At 45.0% G+C, this 17,096-nt stretch overlaps 1 protein-coding gene across 3 annotated transcripts in view; it reads right to left on the reverse strand.

The window, feature by feature from the left end:
- Nucleotides 1-17,096, reverse strand: part of GRK3 (G protein-coupled receptor kinase 3) — a 122,033-nt gene that overhangs the window by 78,933 nt on the left and 26,004 nt on the right. For 2 of the 3 annotated variants that reach the window (XM_027566461.1, XM_027566460.1), the window contains exon 2: nt 16,500-16,576. In XM_027566461.1, the coding sequence (XP_027422262.1) occupies nt 16,500-16,576 (77 nt within the window). Of the gene's footprint in view, nt 1-16,499; nt 16,577-17,096 lie in introns of those variants that run through there. The other variant, XM_027566462.1, reaches the window with a different exon arrangement.

Consider the following 17,096-nt stretch of genomic DNA (forward strand, 5'->3'; position numbering starts at 1 on the left):
GCTCGTGGGCTCTGGGAAGGAAGTGGCCTGCTCTTGTGTGGCTTTCTCTTTATCTTCGGCACAATGGATAGGACTTCATCCGCTCAATAAACATCTGATAGATGTAGTAAGGGCAGATCAATATGGCTCGTGCTACAGTCACAGATGGTTTCAGGAAGAAGTGAAGTACAGGCTGGGTGGGGAGAGATTAATGGGTAACAGAGTTCAAGTGGTCGGAGGCAGGAAATTTCCATGGGATAAGGAAGGAGGGGGACTTAGAATCTGGATGCAGCATGTTCCCAGGAGGAAGAGGTGGGGGGACGGTCTACCCCAGTGCTGAAGTCTGAATGAGTGGGGAGGGCTGGTAGACTGGGGAGCCTTCTAGAAAAGCCTCAGTGTTAGGCACTTCTCCCTTACACATGCTCCGCAAGTGCTGAGAGCTCGGAATTCCAACGAGCCTGCTGGGGAAGAGTTTTTACTATAAGTGGGCAGTTGTTTCAGAAAAAATTAAACACGGCTCTCAAACTGGGAGCGGAGGATTTTAGAGCCAGGCCTCTTTCTTAACACGGCAAAGCTGGATCCTTCTTCCCTCCTCTTCCTCAGGACACTCATCCACCACTGTGTCTGTCCCCAGGTGACCCTTTTATGCACATCCCATCCCCTAAGCTGACCTGTATCTGCTAACAAGTACTGACCTCTATGTACTGTAACAGTGCCTGCCTCCCACCTCCCCTGAATATTTTCACTAGAATTCAAAGATGTTAGCAAAAGCCTTCGAGGCTCAAAAAAGTAGAACCTTGACAGCAGACGCCAGGTGGTGAGGCTGCCACTGCCAACCCTCTGCGGCACGGAGCCCCACAGCCCGCTGCTGTGGCCCTCCAGGGACGTGTGTGTGGCTGGAGCTGCTTCTCAGGTCTGGGTGCGAAATTTAATGAACATGAAATGATTTCTTACTAGGGCAAAGAGACAGTTTCTATGATTTTCAATCCAAATTCACTTTAACTTATAGCCAGCTGACTCTAGTAAATTCTTAATTAAATGACCGAGGTATTTAATTTTAAGTTAGACAGTACCTTTAACTGTTGTGATTTTTGTTCACTCGGGGCCTTATACTTCCTCCTGGGAGTGGGGGTGTAGCTGTGAGAAGCTCCCTCCCCTCTCTGCACAGCAGGGACAATCACCCCGCTGCTCTCCCGGGACCGTCTACTCAACACAGCAGCCCCACTGGGGCCTCAATGTCTGTGGACGCTCGTCCTAACGCTGGTCCCAGCAGGGCCCAGGCACCCACAAGGGTCACGCAGAGGTGATGGACAGGACACCGGGGATATTGCTGGTGGGCCATTCACCCCTGGAATGCTGTCATCATGCTGAGAAAACAATCACAGTGTACAGACATACTCCAGCTCTTTACACAAAATGCTACCAGTGAGTTTTACAGTAATGGCAGCTGAAAGGATTTCATGCTAAAACAAAAAAGACAATCCCCTTCCCTCAAAAAGGGTCCATTCCCCTGATGCATAAAATACTAAACTAGCAGCTTTTGAGTCACCAAGAGGAAACAGCATCAGAGATTATCTCTGTTCTCCAATCTGGACTCCAGTCAGGGAAACAGCGTGGAAGGCTTAGGGTTAGACTAGATGGTTCACACGGGCGAGCTGGGTTTAAATCTCACACCCTATCACCTGCTTCCTTGGGCTGTTTTCTTCTCTCACCTTCTTTTGGATTTAGTGTATCCCAAGCACACTGAGCGGGTTGTCATCATCACTGGCTTATTAGCCCTACAGCTCTTCATTTCACGTGTTTACTGGAGTTTCCAGGCTCCTGCCTTCCCTGGGCTCCTGGAGCCCTTGCCTCAGCAGGACCACCACATGGGCACATTTTACAAAGTAACTCCAGGCCAAGAGCAGACCCAGCCCGGTTTATTTCCCTTCTTTCAAAGACCATGGCCCTTTCTGTGTCTGAAAGCAGTTACTTCATATATTTTGTCCAGTTTTCTAGTTGTTACAGTAGGAGGCCAAGTCTGGCTCTGGATACTGTATTATGTCCTGAAGCACAACTTTATTTTTGAAATAAAGTATTCGGCTCTTTGCAGGAGAATGGGTTAAATGCATGAAACTGGGACTACCTGTAAAACCCTAGACGCAGAACACCATCCGTGAAACTTCACAGAGTAATACAAAGATGGTGATGACCAATTTCTGGCTTATCATAGCAGCACAAGTAAACCTCAGAAGCAGAAGCTTTTCTGAATGATAACAGCCCATAATCAAGCCCTTAGGTGCTCCGTGTCCTATATACAGATCTCATTTAGTCTTCAGAATAACCCCAAGCCGAGACAGACCTAGTCTCACCCTCAGGCGAGAGGACCAGCACTCAGAGGTGAAGCCACCTGCCCAGCATCTAGTAAACAGTGATGGCTGAGCTGGAATTGACTTTACAGAGTTGGGATCTGCCGCTCTCCAGAGTGCAAGCTCTCTGTCACTGTCCTGAGCTGACGACATACATGAACTGATTAGGAGACAGCAGTAGAATTCAGCTTGACTAGTGCCAGAGCGTCCACGCGTGGTTAGTTTCTTCCTGAAATAACTATATGCTGCTGGGACAAAGCAGCACGAGTAATTTCCCGTAAGAAGCGGTTCCATAAAAAACCCTCACTCTCTCTTCACCTTCTCCTCCTCCTTTGTTGCCCCCCATCTTTCTTCCTCTGTGCATATGTACTCAGTCATGCCCAACTCTTTGCGACCCCATGGACTGTAGTCCGCCAGGCTCCTCTGTCCATGGGATTTGCCAGGCAAGAATGCTGGAGTGGGTTGCCATTTCCTTCTCCAGGGGATCTTCCTGACCCAGGATCAAACCCGAGTCTCCTGCATTGGCAGGTGGATTCTTTACCACTGAGTCACCTGGGAAAGCCCTTTCTTCTTCTACCTTTCTTTTTTTCTTTTATCTCTTTTTCCCCTGTCTCCATCTGTCAAAACAGCAGGAAGGGCAACAGCAAAAAAGAATGAAAGAAAATCAACTCAAATTTAATTCGTGAAACCATGGAGTGTCAGGCTTAAATGAAACATTAGATTTTATCTATTCCAGTCCCTTTGTTTTGCTGATCAGGAGACTAAGGAGTATTTAAAGAGTTGATGAAAACACCCAGCTTGTTGGCTACCACAGGGGCCAGAGTCTAGGGCCCACTGCTAGCAGAGAGTGAGCAGAATCAGGACAAAGCTCTGGGCTTCAAGGCTGACCTAAAAGCATCAGGTAGAACACAACCATGTGACAACACTCTTCAGCAGATGGCCCACAAAGCCAGCAAGTTAATTCCAGGATGTACGAGCACAATCATTTCCTAGTCCTGACTTGGATTAGAAGTAGGGTTACTAAGAAAAGATCAAAGATAAGGTATAAAACCCTCAGAAAAGGTATTTCCAAAAGAGCTAACTCAAGGGGACATTATGCCAGTGCATTGCCACCTGGGATTCTACAGGCAGTGGGGGCTCCTGAAGTCCAAAAACCACCCAACCACCTGTCCACCGCCAGTTCAAAGAGCCGATTGACAACCTTCCCAGTAGAGGTGATGTTTCCTAGGCCCCTGGAACCGTCTGGGAGTATATACTAAGACGTCAGCTTCACTAACATTGCTAGAGCATGTAGTATTTTCCCTGAATTATGTGGACCCTGGCAGCGAGAGAGCTACAAAGCTGACTCAGCTGCACATGTTGGCTGATTGGCTAGACTTGCCTTTTGGCTAAGAGTGGTTTCCCCATACCTGCCTTGGGGTCTAAACTCATGGCTCAGAAACGTCACCAGTAGCCCCTTCCAAGAAGTTCAGAACTCCTGGGCAGCAATCAGCACTCCTTACAGCTGCCTGATACCGACATGCTAGAGGTCCATGGGTTTCACATCCATCCTTTCATAGGGTGAGCCAGTGGCAGATGGAAAGTCCCCTGGGGCCTGCGGTCGTAGTCTCCTCCATCTGCCTTTTTGTTTAATGAGACGTTTCCAACGAAGCACTTAAAACACACTTGATTCTCCATGTGTCATCTGGCAAAAGCACACAGAGCTGCCACAGAAAGATCTTTGTGCATTATCCTCAAATTCTGGATGTCAGAATCATGAGACATTAAATAGGAACTGTACAGCTGATATTTTAAAACTCCAGTACTATTTCCAAGAGCCAAGCCAAGCAACCTAAATGCCCATCGATAGATGAATGGTTAAAGATGTGGTACATATATACAACAGGATATTAGTCATAAAAAAGAATGAAATAATGCCATTTGTAGCAACATGGATGAACCTAGAGATGATTATACCTAATAAAGTAGATCAGACAGAGAAAGACAAATATCATAGGATATCACTTATATGTGGAATCTAAGAAAAAAGATGCAAACGAACTTATTTCCAAAACAGAAACAAATTTATGGCTACCAAAGGGGAAAGTAGGAGGTGGGATAAATTAGGAGTCTGAGCTTGACAGATACACACTACCATGTGTAAAGCAGACAGACAACAAGGGCCTACTGTGGGGGCAGGAAACCATATTCAATATCTTATAATAATCTGTAATGGAAAAGAATCTGAGAAGCGTATACATACATGTGACAATCACTTTGCTATACGCCCGAAACTAACACAACATTGTACATCAACGATACTTCGATTAAGGAAAACTCCATATGATACTAATCTCCAAACTAACGCTTCCTGGTAATAGGTAGAAAATAGCAGCTGTTGAAGAACCCAAGTTCAGTTCAGGCTCTGCGTTTTGGGGGTCAGGTGAGCTTGGTCACATTATTTTACCTAGCATAGAAAACACTCATGTCGTGTTAATCAACAGTAAGCAGGTGGCCATTACTGTCTTAAACCAGTAGTTCATTCCAATCAACCGTGGGCTCAGAAGAGCGCAAGAAAAATTAAACAGCAGCCATCTAAAAGGTAAACAGGTTCCCCAGTGGCACAGTGGTAAAGAACCTGCCTGCCAATGAAGGAGACTCAGCAGACACAAGTTTGATCCCTGGGTCGGGAAGATCCCCTGGAGTAGGAAATGGCAACCCATTCCAGTATTCTTGCCTGGAAAATTCCATGGACACAGGAGCCTGGTGAGTCTATAGTCCATAGGGTCCAAAGAGTCGGACACAACTGAGTGAGCACACACGCGGCACAAAAAGTAGACAGAGCTGCCAGCCTGCAGATCAGGGGCCTGGTGGGCACATGCCAGCGTTCCTATAGTTTTAGTGACGAGATGTTAAAGGATTGCATCTTTCTAGTAAACACTGTAGTTCTTCGAGTTTTTCTGTGAAAAGATAATCATGGCTGATCTTAGAACTTGAACGATGGCTTTCAAAAGTAAAACCAGCCCAAGTAAACTAGTTTAAAATGAACAAGAGAAAAAAAGACAACTTAATTTCTCATAGGACTGGGTTAAGCCTTTTTACCCTCTTTGAAAGCTGCTACAAATCTCTCAGGTCCCCAATTTTCGGAGCCATTCAGACTGACTCCAACACAAGATGCCAATCCTCAGGCTTGTTGGAGCCAAAAAAAGATAAGGAGTCGGCCTAAAGGTCTGCCTGCCGGTGGGGTTTGAAGTAACAGCCTTTCCCTCTTCTTCAGCATCTTTCTTCTCTGGGCGACATTTCTGTTAAGAGATGCAGGCTGGAAAGGGTGCAGAAGCTCTGCCCATCATTTCTGTGGGTTCCCTCACCACCGGTGGCCTGTGCCTGCCTGGCCTCTTCAACTGCAAATCCAATTAGCTGTGCTTAGTCAAGTGTTTACCTCTGCTACTGGAAAGTTTAAATAGATGTTTAACTCTCCCTCACTAGAAGTCTCCACAAAGACATGGATAAGTGAAGCGGAATGGAACAGGGCCCCAGGTTTTTCTTCTCTGTCAGGGCAGGTGGCTGTCAGCCAGAGGAAGTTTTACAGATGAGCTGGGGGCACCATGGCCGTCGGTGACTGTCAGTCAGGGAAAGTATTTGTCTGGGGAAGGCCCCACACTGGGACATAAACAAACCCTTCCAAAGAAGGGTGGAAACAAAAGAGAAAACAAAGCCTGAAGCAGGTTCCTGGGTTAAGACTTCCCGCTCTACAAACACATGCAAAAGGGCTCGACCTGCTATCATTTAACTCTGGTCAGAAGTCCCACGGTTTTAAGTACTTACAGTTTTAAGTACTTACAAACAGCTAACATGTTTTGAAGCACAAAGCACCAAGAAATGATTTTATAATTATAAAATAGATTGGTAACTTTGTTTTCTGAAACTGACAAAAAAGTAACCCTAAAATGTTTTCCTTTGTTGCATATATTTTTTTTCAGTATTTCTGTGGTTTTGTATAATTACTAAATTAAAAAACTAGGTCTCCATGACATGTGTGTCCAGTTTTCTTTCTATAGCCCTGCTCAGAAAATCCTTTTTAAAAAATTTCTGTCTTTCCAAAATATTCTTTTTACAACAAAACATAACTTTTTCAAAGTCCATGGCAAGTATATTTCTTATGCCTTAACCCCAAATGCCAAATATAATTTATGCATTCTTTTACACAAATGTTCTTTGAAATTTTCAACAAAGGTGCCAAGACAGTCCAATGGGGAGGAGGGGGAGAGCTGTCTTCTTCAAATAAGAAAACTTTTTTCAAATAACTAGATATTCATATGCAAAAAAAAGATGAATTTAGATCCTTACCTCATATTACATATGACAATTAACTAAAAAATCAACCAAAGACCTAAGATCTAAAATGATGAAACTTCTAGAGGAGAAAAAAAGCTTTGTAGAATTCAGTTAGGCAAGAAATTCTTAGATACTACACCAAAATTCACTTTAAAAATTTATAAACTGAACTTTAAAATTAAAACCTTCTGTACTTTAAAAGTCACCACGAAGAAAATGAAAAAGAAGCCACTGATGGTGAGGAAGTATTTGTAAATTAGACATACTATAAATAACAAATAAAGACGATAATTTTTTTTAAGGGCAAAAGATTTAAATAGACATTTCACCAAGATTTATAAGAATGGCTAATCACCAGAAACATGTACAATATCGCTAACTGTTAGGGAAATGCAAATTAAGACCCCAGTGGAGCACCAGTTCATACCCACTAGGATGGTCAGAATCACAAAGATCACAACATGTTGATGAAGCTATGGCAAACCTGGAACTCTCATAAAATGATGGTGAGAGTGTAAAAAGGACACAATTCAGAAAACAACTAGTGACAACTTAATAAGTTAAACTTGAATACACCATACAGCCCAGCAATTCCATTCCTAGTAACATGCCCAGGAGAAATGAAAACATACATTCACACTTTTATGTGAATATTCACAGCAACATCGTTTGTAACAGACCAAAAGTGGGAATAATTCCAATGTCTATCAACTGGTGAAGGGATACGCCAAATGTGGTCTATCCATATAATGAGGTATCACTCAGCAACAGAAGGGAAAGAAGCACTGATACACACGGTGCGGCTGAACCTCCAAAACCTGATGTGAAACGAAAGAAACCAGACGCAAGAGACTAACCGTCTACAGCCTGCAGGATTCCACTCACATGAAATGTTCCGAAAAGGCAAACTGCTATTGAGACAGAGAGATTAGTGGTTGCCTGGGGCTGTGACTGGGAGCAGGAAGTGACTCCAAGTGGGTACAGGGGGTCTCTGAGACGTGGTTTACTAAAACTTATCGAATTATACTGACTCATAACGAGTGAATGATACAACATGTAATATCATGCCTCAATACAGCTGTTTTTATAAGAGTAAAAGTTGCAAACTTTTATCCTTGACCAAAACCATGCTTCAGACACCAACATTATCTCACACAAACTCTGAAAGATTAATATGCAAACTTGGGATTAGGTTCTCAAGTCAGTGTGAGAAAAGGAAATGACTTCCATGGCAATAATGATATGATGTCATATGACATTAACCATGATGCTCTTTATACATGAGAGCAATATTTGCATACTTTATGAATTAACCATCTATTCTGGAGTCTCCTTATGATGAGAAACATTCTTCTCTAACAGGAGAGGGGATGCAGTCAGAAGAGCTGAGCAGTCTGTCAGTAGACAGATGGAATTCATCAAAACTGTGGAAAATTCTTAAAGAGATGGGAATATCAGACCACCTGACCTGCCTCCTGAGAAATCTGTATGCAGGTCTGGAAGCAACAATTAGAACCGAACATGGAACAACAGACTGGTTCCAAATAGGAAAAGGAGTACGTCAAGGCTGTATATTGTCACCCTGCTTATTTAACTTATATGCAGAGTAATCCTAAGAAACACTGGGCTGGAGGAAGCACAAGCTGAAATTAAGATTGCAGGGAGAAATATCAATAAACCTCAGATATGTAGATGACACCACCCTTATGGCAGAAAGTGAAGAAGAACTAAAGAGCCTCTTGATGAAAGTGAAAGAGGAGAGTGGAAAAGTTGGCTTAAATTCAACATTTTGAAAACAAAGATCATGGCATCTGGTCCCATCACTTCATGGCAAATAGATGGAGAAACAGTGGAAACAGTGGCAGACTTTATTTTGGGGGGCTCCAAAATCACTGCAGATGGTGACTACAGCCATGAAATTAGGATACACTTATTCCTTGGAAGGAAAGTTATGACCAACCTAGACAGCATATTTAAAAGCAGAGACATTACTTTGCCAACAAAGGTCCATCTAGTCAAAGCTATGGTTTTTCCAGTAGTCATGTATGGATGTGAGAGTTGGACTATAAAGAAAGCTGAGTGCTGAAGAATTGATGCTTTTGAACTGTGGTGTTGGAGAAGACTCTTGAGAGTCTCTTGGACTGCAAGGAGATCCAACCAGTCCATCCTAAAGGAAATCAATCCTGAAGATTCATTGGAAGGACTGATGCTGAAGCTGAAACTCCAATACTTTGGCCACCTGATGAGAAGAATTGACTCTTTTGAAAAGATCCTGATGCTGGGAAAGACTGAAGGAGGAGAAGGGAACGACAGAGGATGAGATGGTTGGATGGCATCACTGACCCAATGGACATGAGTTTGAATAAACTGCGGGAGTTGGTGCTGGACAGGAAGGCCTGGTGTGCTGCAGTCCATGGGGTCGCAAAGAGTAGGACACGACTGAGCAACTGAACTGAACTGAACTGAATGTGTCGCTCTTGCGTATGATGAAATTATTATTCCAGTTGATCACAGAAGAAAACGATAGCAAAATCATCTTAACCATATCTACTGGATAACCAGTAACCCTTTAAAATCATTCTTTCAATAAGCCAAACCAAGGACACTTGTCAGTATCTAAGTTTTACTGACAGCAAATTAGGAATCAATTTAATTGATGTCCATTAAGATGGTTGATTGCTATGTAACCATTAGAAAAATAAAGACAACTGTCACTTAACTGTTTTTATTTGGGAAACTGGCAATTAGAAACAGAACTAAGCATTTATCCTGCTCTTATAGTTTTTTTAAGGTTATTGCTTTATTTTTTTTTTTTTAATTTTAGCCAAGCAGCATGTGGAATCTTAGTTCCCTGACCAGGAATCAAACCTGCACCCCCTGAGGTGGAAGCATGCAGTCTAAAACCACTGGATTGTCAGGGAAGTCCTCCTGCTCTATTACTTTCTATGCTGTGTAACAAACATTCACAAACTCAGTGGCTTAAAAATGCCACTAATAAGCAGCTCCTGGTTCTGGAGATGAGAAGTCCTGGCTGGCTCCTCTGGCTTTTCTGCCTACATAAGCGCTAAGTCACTTCAGTCATGTCCAACTCATTGTGACCCAATGGACTGCAGCCCACCAGACTCCTCTGTTGATGGGATTCGCCAGGCAAGAATACTGGAGTGGGTTTGCCCTGCCCCCCTTCAGGGGATCTTCCCAACCCAGGGATCAAACACGCGTCTTTTACATCTCCTGCCTTGGCAGGCAGGTTCTTCACCACTAGCTCTGCCTTTCTGCTTAGGGGCTCATAAGGCCAGAATCAAGGTGCTGACAACCTGGGTTCTTATCTAGAGGCTCTGGGGATGCATTTGCTTCCAAACTCATTCAGGTTGTTGGCAGAATGCAGTTCTGATGGCTGTAGGACTGTTTCCCTGCTGTCTGCCATAGACAACAGTTACAATCCTTTTCATGGGGTCCCTCAACCTGCAAAGTCAGCAAGGGAGTGTCCATTCTTTCTCATGTCAGTCTCTCTGGTTTCCTCTTCTGCTGCCAGCCTGAGGACATTCTCTACTTTTAAAAGGCTGGTGTGAGTGGATTCAGCCCACCTAGAACATAGGCTTAACTGTATTTGCAAAACCTCTTTTAGCGGGTTACCCTTGGGAGTAACACCGGAGGCAAAAGTCATGGGAGACATCTTAGAAATCTGCCAACCATACCCGACTATCTCTACAGGCAAATAAATAGCTTGGGTTGATGAATAAAGGCAGTAAACATGGAAGGAATGGCATGATTAGCAAGCTCACCCCTTTGTTACTTCCTAATATAGTAATCGATTTGGGCAGAGACCATCAGTGAAAATGAAACGGATGGTGGATGACAGCTAAGTGAGGAACCCGAGGGCTGACCGCACCTGAGCCACTGTGGAGAAGTGACGGCACAGTGACACCTACGTATCACACGCCTCCCGTGTCTGAACCTGGCACGCTGGCGCAGCTGCTGGAGCTGGCTTTCAGTTCACGGGAAATTCAGGAAGCAGAAGTGCAATTCGTTGAAATGACACCATGAGAGAGCAAGCAGAAAAATCCAGAATGTGGAACACTCTACAGTACAACTGGCCTGGTTTCTTTAAAATGTCAATTACCTGTGGGTGGGGGACCATTCTAGATTAGCAGGACGTTATTACCAATTACATTACAAGAACAATATATGGATCCTGATCCAAAAAACCAAGAGTAAAAGGACGTATTAAAGTTAATCAGAAAAACCTGAATATAGACTCAGTATTACAGTAAGAATCATCATTTTCATTGGTTGGAATAAAGGTATTAAAGTTGTATAAGAAAATATTCAGATATTCTAGAGATTCACATAGGGCTAAAATGCTATGAGGGGTTTGCTAAATGCCTTAAAATATTCCAGCAACCAAAAAAAGAGGAGATGGACAAAGCAGGTACACAAAATGTTGAAAACATATTGAGTTTCGGTGGTGTGTAAGAATGTGCTGTGCTTAGTCGCTCAGTCGTGTCCGACTCTTTGTGGCCCCATGGACTGCAGCCTGCCAGGCTCCTCTGTCCGTGGGGATTTTCCAGGCCAGAATGCTGGAGTGGGTTGCCATACCCTCCTCCAGGGAATCTTCCCAACCCAGGGCAAAACCCAGGTCCCCCACGTTGCAGGCGGATTCTTTACCATCTGAGCCACCAGGGAAGCCCAGTATATAAGCATGGGGGTCACTACTCTGGTCCAGTTTTACCCAAGACTAAATCTTTTCATACTGAGATTTCATTCACTCAACACCTGTGAAGAGCAATCGCCATGTTCAGGGCTTTGCATCCATTTTCTGCTGGATCTTCACAAGGCCCAGTGAAGTGGGTGCCATCCGTACGCCCACTTTTACAGTTAGGCAAACGGCTGAAATGACAACCAGTCTGGGTATAGCCAATAGGCCTGCCAATCACTTGCCACCCAGGAAAGCCTCAGAAGCCGAGTAAATGGAAGATTTCTACACTTTTTTTTTGTTTGTTTCACAAAGCATTTTGACATGTCAGCTACAGCCCACATTGGAGGATGGTCCCCCAAACTGTGTGTCAACTGCCAGCCAACAAAGGGGATGCTGGCAGGCTTGGAAAGAGAGATGAGGAGGAGAGCAGAGGGGGGATCGTGGGTGAAAGGGAAACAAGGGGAGCACAGAAAAGCAACAAGGCGGAAACACATGGAGAGAGTCATGGAGAGGGGCAGAGGGAAGAGATGGGGAAGGCAGAAGAGGAAGTCAGAGACCAGAAGACTCAAAGCGACTGCAATCTCGGTCCACCTTCCACTCGCCCCATCCCTCACACCAGCCAGAAAATGAGAGCACCATGGAGCAGGGAAGAACCAGACACGTTAAATACAGAGCTCTGTCCACACGTAATTACAGATCTTTGTCTGCACGTTTACTCGTCCTCTTCCCCATCCCCACCCCCACTGAGCTTAAACCTGGCTTCTCCCCGAAAAGCCAGGCTCCAGGCTCAGGAGCCGGGAGGAAGGGAAGGAGGAGTTCTTTATCTGAACCATGTTTCGTTTTTTTAATAACTTAATTGAGATAAAAGCCACAGACCACCAGTGCCTGGCAAAGCTACTGGGGAGGAGAATCTGTGAGGCTGGAATTAATGCCATTAGGGGCTCAGATCAAAGGCTCCTGGAGCCAGCTTCAGGTGGGGGTTTAATCACAACCACGGAAAAGACAGCTCTGGGCCTCGCACATTTGATGAGGGGGCTGGTGGATGAGAGACGCAAAAGCAGTTACAGAAGGGAGAGAGAGGGCCAGAAACGACAAAGGAAGAGAGACCTTGATGCATTTCAGAGACTGGAAACTAGAGCTGCAGGGGAGGGCAAGCCTGTCACAACCCCCAGGGCATCTTAGTAACCCGAAACACTTGCTCAAATTGCACGTAGAAAAACGCCTTCCTCTCTTGGCCTTAGGGCCATCTTTTGAAGTGGAGGAAGAACAGAATGTGCAGACTGAAGAGCAGAAGAAAGATGAGGTAGGGGTCCAAGGAAACTGGTATTTCATGGAGGCCACAGAAGGAGAAACGAGGGAAGCCAGAGGCCGGGGCGCTGGTACAGACTGCTGAACTGCACGCCTACCATCGCAAACTTGTCTCGGTGGGTCTATGGCCATTTGATCACCTCCACCACCTCTGACAGACCCACCTCGCTCGTTATCAAAGAGGTCCCTCTTTTGGTCCTTTGCCCTGAACCCACATATTCTAGACTAGCTCTCTTCTCAGTTGTGGCTGAATGTAACATGTGTACAATAAATCATCTCTTTTGCTGTCTTAGGGGCTTCCCTGGTGGCTCAGATGGTAAAACGTCTGCCTGCAATGCGGGAGACCCAGGTTTGATCCCTGGGTCGGGAAGAGCCCATGGAGAAGGAAATGGCAACCCACTCCAGTACTCTTGCCTGGAAAATTCCATGGACAGAGGAGCCTTGTAGGCTTGCAAAGAGTTGGACACGTCTGAGCGACTTCACTTCTACTTTTCTAATTTGCTGTCTTAGCTGAAGACAAAAATTTAAAAAAAAAAAAAAAAGCTTCCTCTCCAGCAGCGTTATTCCTAAGAGCCAAAACTGGAAACAACTGGTAGATGAGTGGATGAAGGAAATGTGGCTCGGTGGAGCAGGGGAATATTATGGGGAAGAAGAAAGGAAGGCAGTGCCGATACACACGCAACAACACGGATGAACCCTGAAAACATCACGCTGAGAGACGCCAGATGCAAAAGGCCACGTTACAGGATGCTGTCTGTGTGGCGAGTACAACACGGCCAGATCCACAGAGGCAGGAATTAGATGAGTGGCGCTTGGGGGTTAGGGGCACGGTGAGAGTGGAGAGGGAGGGATCGCTCACGGGTGCAGCTTCTTCCCCCTCCGCCTTTGGCCGGGGGGTGGGGGAAGGGAGCTATTTTATTTTGTTTTATTTATTGATTGATCTTTTGGCCACGCCTCACAGCAGGTGGGACCTTGGTCCCCCGACCAGGGATCAAACCCTTGCACCCCGCAGTGGAGGCACTGGAAGCAGAGTCTTAAGCCCTGGACCACCTGGGGAGTCCCGATGCAGTTTCTTTTTGGGGTACTGAAAATGTTCCCCGATGAGACTGTGCTGATGGTCACACAACTCTGTGAATACACCAAAGCCCACTGAACTGGATAGGGGAAATATACTGTACCAAATGTACCTCAACAGAGCTGTAAGACATTTGAAAAATTTTAAGTCACCATTAAAGAACTTCTTTTTTCCCCTTTCCTCCAAAAGATATGGAGTTTCTTTCTCTGGTCATCAGGATAGTTTAATTTTCTGCTTTTTGGTACAAAATCAGAAGCAAAGGAGAGGATTTGTACAGATGGCAGTTAACCAAACACCATGAAAGCGATGAGAAGAAGCAGTGGAGGATGAGATGAAAGCTAAATCTGTCCCCCACCAAACCCCTATGCTCAAGGTGAAACCTTCCGTGTGGCCAAGGGCTCCCCTATGTCATCCTCAGAGCAGACGGGCCACTCCTGATCGGCTCCTTCAAAGCACGCCACCTGCCTTTTGACCGCTGTATTTAGCGGGTCATTACAGAAGGCAAATCTACAGCCTTCATGTTGTTCAGTCACTAACTCGTGTCCAACTCTTTGTGACCCCATATGGACTGCAGCACGCCAGGCCTCCCTGTCCTTCACTATCTCCCAGAGTTTGTTCAAACCTACAGCCACTGAGTCAGTGATGCCATCCAACCATCTCATCTTCTGTTGCCCCCTTCTCCTCCTGCCCTCAATCTTTCCCAGCATCAGGGTCTTTTCCAATGAGCTGGCTCTTCACATCAGGTGGCCAAAGTACTGGAGCTTCAGCTTCAGTATCAGTCCTTCCAAAGAACACCCAGGACTGATTTCCTTTAGGACTGACTGGTTGGATCTCCTTGCTGTCCAAGGGACTCTTAAGAGTCTTCTCCAGCACCACAGTTTGAAAGCATCAATTCTTTGGCACTCAGCCTTATTTAAGCCCAGCTCTCACATCCACACATGACTACTGGAAAAACCATAGCTTTGACTACAGACTTTTGATGGCAAAGTGATGTCTCTGCTTTTTAATACACTGTCTAGGTTTGTCATAGCTATTCTTCCAAGAAGCAAGTGTCTTTTAACTTCGTGGCTGCAGTCGCTGTCTGCAGTGATTTTGGAGCCCAAGAAAATGAAATCTGACACTCTTTCCACATTTTCCTCATCTATTTGCCATGAAGTGATAGGATGGCATGATCTTAGTTTTTTGAATGTTGAGTTTTAAGCCAGCTTTTTCACTCTCCTCTTTCACCCTCATCAGGAGGCTTTTTAGTTCCTCTTCATAGGTGGTCACTTTGTGACAGACAGTGGTTCACAAAAATCCAGACTTTCCATACCAGTTTCTGCTTTACTTGAATAAAGGAGATCACTGTAACTCTTTCTAAAAAAACAAACAAACAAATCTATCCAATTCTTACCGGGTGACCTTCTACAGTACATTTTATAGTCATGGAACCTTCAGAGAATTATCAGAATGTAAGATCAGAACAAGTCGCCTCATCAACCTGAGTCTCGCCTCCTGACCTGTACACAGAAGGATGACCCAGGGCTATCAGAATATTCAGTCTCAAAGGGACCACTCAGCCTGGATCTGCACATCATGGGAGCAGAAACACTTGAAGAAGCAGGGTTCCAGGAAATTTCAGAAAGACTATAATTTCTTGGAATTTTAATAATTTCCTCTAGTATTACGTTAATTTAAAAACTAAGACACAGTTTCCCTGCAAAGCTCCTCTGAACAGCTGTAGGAGGCAAACAAGATGCAAAGAGAGGAGGACAGATTCCTGGTCTCTTACATTCAGCTACACTGATTTTTTTGTAAAAACTTGAGCATAATCTGTTTATTACATCACTGTAAGTTAACAATAGAGCAAGTTAACAACAGAGCCAGCTGACAGGCCAAAGATGAATTCTATCATTGAGAACAAAAGATTGTTCAGGAAATTTCTGGACGGGAGGGAACTGATTTGGGGGAATGTAAAACAAAAATACATAGTTGATAGCTCTCCTCTAACCTAGCCGACAGGCACCTTTAAACAAGCTGCCAGTCTTTCAGAAGGCAGGTGGGAATAAAGGATCTCATTTCTTCATGGGCCTTGAAATTCCCACTAAAGCAATTCCTGTCTGGTCACAACTTCTCCAGGGCACTAACTGCTGGGGACCACAGAGCACCCCTACAGAACCACACGTCTGCACGGGTCGAGGGCATCAGCCAGTGGGCAACAGGTCCATGAGCTCTGCGTACCTAAGAGGAGCAGTCCTGGTGACCTGCTAAGCAGAGGTTCCGAATAGAGCCACAGGAATAAGGGAGACTGAGGCGGAACTGACAAGAGTGCAAACAAAACCCACAAACCCTTGAGAACTGATCCAGTAAGCCGACCACACACTTTGGAAGCAGAGAGCCAAGCACACAGCGGCGTGAGGGTGGTGAAGACACATGCCGACACCTGTGGTCATGGAGAATACAAGGTCAGTGAGAGGAGATGAGGACCTCAGGCACAGATCTGAACAGAAGATTTCTCTCTGGGCATCAGGAACCCAATCCTTGGGCCAGGGGAGTCTTCCACACTGCCTTAAAACCTATACCCAAACTCATCTGTTTCCCAGTAGCTTACTTACAAGAGACATTACTAGGGACATAAGTAATCACTTAGGATCTTATTAATTACATGCCATTTCCTTCGCCCCCAGCTTGAGCTATAACACATATGACAGCATTGGCGGGAGGTGGGGAGGGGTGTTTACACTTTACTGTAGAACCACGACTAGAGTGAACTGTCTGCCAAGTGAACAGCCAGACTTACCAATTCTCTGATTAAAAATCTTGTCAAAGGTGATTTCGTGTCTCTCCTCAAGATACTTCTGCATCACGCTCCGGATACTAGAAGAGAAGAGTGACATGTTTTTAACAATGCCAGCCTCCATCCCTAGAATGGAAGATATATGGATGTTTTCATTCGAGGGCACTGGCTTGATTAACTCTATTCTGGTATTCACTGTACACTTTAAACATACATAATTTTGTCAGTTATACCTCAATAAAAAAAATATGCTCCCCTCAAAAGGATATTGGCTTGACAAAAGACGCCTGTTACTGACACCCACAACCGCATGAACAGCTGACCAAACTTAAAGCTCACACCTCTGGCTAGTACCCTCTCCTGCAGCCCAGGGCCAGCCTTATAGGTAAAGTTTGTTGTTGTCTAGTCATTACATCGTGTCCGACTCCTTTGTCACCGCATGGACTATAACCCACCAGGCTCCTCTGTCCATGGGATTTCCCAGGCAAGGTTACTGGAGTGGGTTGCCTTTTCTTTCTCCGGGAGATCTTCCCTACTTAATTAGAAAAATAAGGAATTTGGGGAAGTTCTGCCTCAACACCACCACTTTCCAAAAATAAT

This window comes from Bos indicus x Bos taurus, chromosome 17 (genome assembly GCF_003369695.1).
Source record: "Bos indicus x Bos taurus breed Angus x Brahman F1 hybrid chromosome 17, Bos_hybrid_MaternalHap_v2.0, whole genome shotgun sequence".
In the NCBI taxonomy this organism is placed as follows: domain Eukaryota; kingdom Metazoa; phylum Chordata; class Mammalia; order Artiodactyla; family Bovidae; genus Bos; species Bos indicus x Bos taurus.